Here is a 6898-nt window from a genome sequence, read left to right as displayed (position 1 = left end):
TTGTAAAACTCTTTTCATGGTAAATGAGAATCGTTCAATTGTTGTACATCAATGATTTAGTAAAACTTATAATATTATTCCTAAATCGATGGAATAACCACTATAAATTATTATTTTCTTGATAAACGGAGATGACAAAGCCTCCCAACCTCTTGGACATCTATTTAGTAGTGCTAGGTATGAAACTATTGCATTAAAACAATATTGTAAATATTTTTGAATTTATCTCAAAATCTATGGGCATTTAATCTTTAGTGTTGTTTAAAATTTCGAAATCACATTCTTTAGTGTTGTTTTATTTCGAACCACATTCTATAATTTGTATCTAACCTTTTTCATGTACAACAAAAGTTCAAACCTCTTTGAACATCATCATATATTAGTGCAGGATGCAACTAGGCATTAAAACAATATTGTCGTATTTTTTGAATTTTCTCAAAATCTATGTGTTAACCCCTACGAAAATATGAGTTTTTGGTAAATGTTTTATATACTGAAGCCTATAATTTTTATTGTTGTTTAAAAATTTCTAACCACATTCTAATTTGTATTAATGTATTTAAGCTCTTTTATGGTATATGTAAAGCGTTATAGTTTTTTATCAATTAATTTAGTAAAACTTCATAATACTCCATAAATCGATGGAAATAACCACTATAAAAAACACTATTTTTTGAAAACGGAGACAAAGAGGCTTCATACCTCTTTGAACATCATCATATGTTAGTGCAGGATGAAACTTTGCATTTAAAACAATATTGTCGTATTTTTGACAAATTTTCTCAAAATGCATGTGTTAACCCCTACAAAAATATTGAGTTTTTGGTAAATATTTTTATACTAAAGCTATAATCTTTAGTGATGTTTTAAAATTAGAACTCACATTCTAAAATTTTTATTAATGTATTCTAAGCTCTTTTTCATGGTACAAAATGAATCATCTACATTGCCGAAGTAAACTAAATACTGTTGCAGTTTCTAAATTTGATTCTCTTATGAGATTTTGCAAAACTGATTGTGCTTATTGTTTCGATTAAACTTCAACTTTGTTACCTGAAAATTTTATTGACAAAAATGAGAGGTATATTATTTTAAATTAAGCATTGAACATATAACAACTCTTGCTACTATGAACTTCTCATCCTCCCTACATAGCCTCTGGGGATTTCTGGCTCTGCAGCCTAATCAAAGAACACAAGTTCCTGCCATCATCAACTCAGAGATCAAACTTTCTATACCTTTTTGTTAATATATACATCTCTTCTTCTAACTACTACACAACATGTTAACTACACAAGTATGTTTACAACTGTACAAATAAAAAAAATAATCAAATACAAATTACTGGGGGAAGAGCTAACACGGCGGCTGAAGCTGCTTCAACCGCCGTACAACTTGCTTCATCGTCGGCCTCGTCGATAGAGAATCCACAGTACAAATAACCGCTAAATGCAGAACCTCAACGAGATCATCGTGCGGACCAGCATCCCATAACCCTGCCGTGAAAAACTCCTTGGCCCGTCCTTGTTTCAACAACATACAACCCCACTGCACAATGTTGAATCCATTACCGTACGAAACAAACGACGGATCAAGCGCTTTCTTGTCTGAAGCAGCTCCAGAAGCACCACTCCGTAGCTGTAAACATCCGCTTTATCTGAAACCGACAAGTCATCGCGTACTCAGGCGCTACATATCCGAACGTACCAGCCACGCCCGTTGTTGCGTGCGTCTCTGATGTCCCGAGCAACCTCGCTAATCCAAAGTCCGATAAATATGCGTTGTGATCATTGTCTAAGAGGATGTTGCTTGGTTTGACATCACGGTGAAGAACTCGTGGGACGCATTGGTCGTGGAGGTAAGCGAGAGCTCTAGCTATGTCAAGCGCGATCTTGTGAAGATTTCTCCAATCTACAGCTCTTGTGGATCGCTCTTGGATGAACTTCTCGAGGTTGCCTCCCGGGAGATAGTTGTAAACCAAGAACATCTCGGTTTCGCTCGCGTGGTAACCAATGAGAGTGACCAGGTTCGGGTGTCTAAGCCTACCTAGTGTTTTTATCTCTGCATGGAACTGTTGGACGCCTTGGAACCGTCCAATCGAGAGGCGTTTAATAGCGACGATAACCTCTTGAGAGATCTCAGCTTTGTACGTTGCTCCAAACCCACCGTTACCGATCAGATTGCTCGCATTGAAGTTTCCCGTGGCTCTAACAACGTTGTCGAAGGTTATTGCAACTCCCATGTCCATGAACATAGTGACTTCTCGTTTTGTAGTAGCCATGACCTTCGATTTCGGATGCCATTTCCTCGTGTAGAAGAAGAGAATCACAAGAGCGATCAGAACTGAGACAATGGCTGACGCAGATGCTATGGAAGCAATCTCTAGCGAGTTGAACCGTCTCTTCCTGAGTTCTGAGACGGATGTTTTCGACAGGGGAAGATGCGTAATCCTGCGTGCTAGAATCTGCCATGGGGCCTCTGGGATCCGAAGATGGTGTTGTCAGGGAGAACACACGGCAAGGCTGAAGATACATGTTTCCGACCACACTGCTGCATTTGGTCAATCCATTGGTTGGAGGAACAGGACCTGACATATTGTTGGAGGAGACATTGAAAACCGCAAAAGTAGAGAAACCCGTGGGGATTTGTCCAGAGAGGTTGTTGTTGTTGAGAAGCAGCACAGTGAGATTCTTCAAGTTGACGAAATCATGAGGAATACCCGCCGGATAGAGAATTTGAGGAGAGATCAAGAACTTGCAGGGAATGCAACTGACCAAAACCCTCAGGGATTTGCCCCGTCAGGTTATTATTCGCAAACGAAAGAAACGTCAAAGCATTCATCTTCTTCCCCAGGCTTCCCGGTAGATGACCTTGCAACTGATTCCAGCTCAGATTAAGTGCAACAAGCGAAGATAGATCCCCAAGGCTCGATGGAATTGTCCCAAAGATCTGATTCAAGGAAGCATCAAGAATCTTAAGAGAAGGACACATGTTGCTGAGCCCTTCAGGAATCCGACCTGAGAGCTTGTTGAAGCTTACGTTGACGTAGACAGCTTTGAGTTTGTCGCAGCTATCAAACAGATTCCCAGGGAATTGCCCGTACAACTGATTCCCTCCACCAGAAAATATGAAAGAGATGTTCTTTCCCAACCGCTCTTGTGCAATTGGTACAGACTTGAGAGTTCCAGTGAAGTTGTTGTCTGCGAAGTTATGAAACACAGCAGGACTTCCGTCACCTCCAACAGCAGTCAGGGAAGCTCCAACTTGAGCCTGCTCGGTGAAGAAGGAGAGATAAACAGACGAAGGGTCGGCGTTATAAGATTCAATAGAAAACCCGTCAAAGTAAACAACAGGAGGACAATGGGTTGTGGTATTGCTGAGAAACTCCGGGATTAAACCCGATAAGCTGTTTCCGCCAACGTCAAAGACACTCATGCAGGGAACCGACATCTCTTTGAGAAGCTCTCGGTAAGCATATTCGAGCTCAAGTCAAGAAGACGAAGGTTCTTGCATTTACTAAGACCTACAGGAATCTCCCCTTAAAGAAGTTCTGACCCAAATTAACCATCTCCAAGCTTTGACATGAACCCCAATCTCGTGGAAACCTCCCTTCTAATGTAGCTCTCGGCACCCAAAGTATCTTTAGCTTTGGAAGCCTAGTGATTTCCTCCGGAATCCCTCCTTGATAGAAATTGAAATCTTCGGTCATGGAGGTTAAATCAGCGCCTGGAGGTTGATCTGACTCCCCTCTGACGCTGCTAATGTCTTCATACACATTGTACAGGTTCGATAGCACAAGAACAGACAAGGAAGAGCAATTCCCAAGCTCTGCAGGTAACGGACCACTAAGAGTGTTCTTCGAAACATCCAAAACCTCAAGCTTCCCAAGATTCCCAAACTCTGAAGGGATGGTCTCTTCCAACGTATTCATATACAACAACAATGACTTCAAACCACGACAACTCCCCAAACTCTCTGGAATTCTCCCAGATAAGAAATTACCAGACAGATCCAAATGCTCAAGCTTTCCACAGTTATCACCAATATCTTTAGGCAGAGAGCCTTCAAGCCAGTTTAACAGCAAGTGCACCACTCTGAATCTCCCGACAAAACCAGGAACAGTTCCATTAAGCTTGTTACCACCTAAGTTCAGAATCTCCAACTTGGAAAGATTCTGCAGAGAACTAGGGATTTCACCTGAAAATCTGTTAAACCCTAGATTCATGACCCGCAAACTCCGTAGCCCCGTAAACTGAACAGGCAATGACCCGGACATCAAATTCCCTTCAAGATCAAGAACTTCCAGCTTCTCCATTTCCCAGATTCCAACAGGAATCTCTCCGCTAAACGAATTGAAGGGCAGAGACAAAACCCTAAGTTCTGTGAGACCCACAATGACAGAAGGCAAATTCCCAACCAAAGTTCCCAAGCTTTCCGGCGCAAACCCTCCGAATACCAAACCCATACAGAGGAAACTTGCCAATATCAGCACAAGTGAAACGGTTTCGACTAATTTAGAGCTCCCCTTATCGCTTCCAGAGCCACTGATGTTAAGAGCCATGACTCGGGAGGTCGAGTCGCAAGATACGCCAAACCAGGAGCAGTAATCTTCGCTCTCATTGACCCAACTAGCTAGAATCGAACCAGGATCCGATACCGTTTCCTTAAACCGAAGCAGCACCGATTTGTCCGAATCAGCTAATACTGTGATTCTTCCGGGGAGACAGGTTGTGATACAGAGTAACCAGAAAGAGAAAAATATGATCGGAGGCATCTTTCTAGGGGGAGAAACGCCATCTGATCCGAATTTACGCTCAGAACAGCGGCTGAAAGATATGAATCATACCATCAAATTATGAATGAATGAGCATCCATAGACATATAAATACAAAGTTTCTACTGATGCAACTTGCCTGATAATGACAGCTTGGTTTATCTGATCCATTTTACAATCAATCAGCTTCGCAGTTATTGCCTTCACGATCCATGGTTCAACCTCCTCTCCCTTTAACTGAAACACACAGAACAGTAAGAAACTAAAAAATATATTACCATTATTTCAGGGTTTCTGAGTTTGTATACCTGTAGAGTGTCTTTAATTGAGGTGTAAGGTATTTTGCCAAATTCATCAGACGCTAAGTGCACTAGTGACAACAATCTCATCTTTGTTACACAGTCTTCATCGACAAGTCCTAAGGACCACCAGAAATAGAAATTAAGGATTTTCTCCGGAGATGGGACGTGTTTACAGAAAAAGCAGTAAACGGATTTACAATTTGGTTACCATAGCTTTGCAGACATTCTGAATTTGCAGTTTGGAATTCCTGTAAGCATTAAGCCTCTGAGTTAGAAAGATCTTCAGCAGCTGGTGAACTGGTCCATATTTAGGATCCTTCTCTAGTTGTGCTACGGCTGGCAAGTCCAATAAATCACACTGCAGTTACAGAAACATTGATGTAATTATGACGGATCTTAGACATGAAAGACAGGATCCTAGACATCCCAATCACACTATGTTTTTACGAATTATGATACCTGGAAGATGTTGGGAGCTTTTACAAATTCAATAACTGCACGCACAGCCTCTTCCTTAGCTTCACCTAAGGCCTGAGCATCCTCTTGGAGAAAGTCGTTAGATACTTTGTCAAGAACTTGAGGGATTCTTTCACCAAGCTGGATGTGTATAAGAGAAGACAAAAATCATGATGGAAACGAAAGAAGGAAACCAGGTAGAGAATTACTGATGATGAAGTAATAATTATGGTGCAGTACCTTTGTTTTCTCTCAGCACATTAGCAATGGCAAGGAAGAGTTCCCTCTGATCTTTAATGTCATACTCCACTCTTCCAAAAAACTATCAATCTTCTTAAAAGAAGGAATTACATACTCGGTAACCTTCCCAGTAACAGCTAGGGATAAAGCTTTCATGTAGACTTGAAAACGAGCATACGGGTGGTCCAGAAGGCTATATAGATTGAAGAGGCTATACAAATACCAAAAAAAAAGAATGAGTAAGTATGTAACTTATAAACAAATCACTTTTTGAACTTATAAGCTGGAAAGAAAGCATACATCTTCAAACGAAGTGAAGCTTTATCATTTGGTTGCTGAACAAGCTTAGCAGAAATAACTTTCACGATATCCAGGACATCATCCTCAGGGCTATTGGCATTCTTGACAATGCTGCAAATGATGCTGTATGTACACTCAAAATCTGAATCAAAGATACACACAACTGATGAGAGACGACAACACACACACGCAAAAATGAGTATAGAGAAACAGACCTTGCTGAGAAATCTTGGAAGATGCCAATTCAGCTGAAGCTACTAGTAAAGAAGCTAACTCCAACCACTTTCGTGCTACTATGAACTCCTCGGCTTCTTTGCAAAGCCTGGCGATTTCTGGCTCTGAAGCCTAATTGAGTTCAAAAATCAGCTGAAGCTATTCTAGTCTACCACTCAATCAGATCTACGAAACGAAATGGTTTATGATGTTAGTGAGGTGGTGGTACCTCGGCGAGCTGAGAAGTGAATCGGACGACGGAGAGAAACGGATCTCCTTCGGAAGTGGGAAGAATCGTCGTCGTCGTCGTCATAGCGCAGCCGAGCCTTAGAGAGAGAGAGAGAGACGGAAAAGGAAAGAAAACCCTAATCTATTATTTTATCTTTTCCGGTTATGTTTAACCGCGATTGGACCGGGTTCGCAAAAATTAAACGGTTTATCCAAAAAAGAATATCCAACGGTCATGATTGAGCTTTAAGATCCGTCGTCGTGTTCTGCCGGATGGTCACCGTTGCCACCGATTGAGACTCGAAATTGGCACTTAATAATAATATTTCACACCTTATTAATTTCACGATCAATCATTTGATTTGACTCGGCTTCTAGTTTACGA

The 6898-nt window shown here is 41.1% G+C and overlaps 2 protein-coding genes across 2 annotated transcripts in view; one reads left to right on the top strand and one right to left on the bottom strand.

Moving 5' to 3' along the window:
• Window positions 1-366, top strand: part of LOC125579188 (probable glycosyltransferase At3g07620) — a 2330-nt gene extending 1964 nt beyond the window's left edge. Inside the window, exon 4 of the mRNA XM_048742955.1 lies at window positions 352-366. Within this exon, the coding sequence (XP_048598912.1) occupies window positions 352-366 (15 nt within the window). The remainder of the gene's footprint in view (window positions 1-351) is intronic.
• Window positions 367-1216: 850 nt separating this feature from the next.
• On the bottom strand, window positions 1217-6633 carry LOC106404135 (LRR receptor-like serine/threonine-protein kinase RPK2). Its single transcript, XM_048758251.1, is given in 21 exon segments — window positions 1217-1613; window positions 1616-1663; window positions 1666-2397; window positions 2400-2423; window positions 2426-2720; window positions 2722-3467; window positions 3470-3541; window positions 3544-4429; window positions 4431-4513; window positions 4516-4826; window positions 4914-5011; window positions 5083-5192; window positions 5285-5326; window positions 5329-5434; window positions 5536-5621; window positions 5624-5675; window positions 5774-5835; window positions 5838-5983; window positions 6073-6214; window positions 6288-6417; window positions 6515-6633. Coding segments are annotated over 21 exon segments (4512 nt in total). The 5' UTR covers window positions 6599-6633; the 3' UTR covers window positions 1217-1356.
• Between the last annotated feature and the right edge of the window lie 265 nt (window positions 6634-6898).

This window comes from Brassica napus, chromosome A1 (assembly GCF_020379485.1).
Source record: "Brassica napus cultivar Da-Ae chromosome A1, Da-Ae, whole genome shotgun sequence".
Taxonomy (NCBI): Eukaryota; Viridiplantae; Streptophyta; class Magnoliopsida; order Brassicales; family Brassicaceae; genus Brassica; species Brassica napus.
Note: the sequence above shows the minus strand (reverse complement) of the source record. Positions and strands in the feature narration are given on the sequence as shown.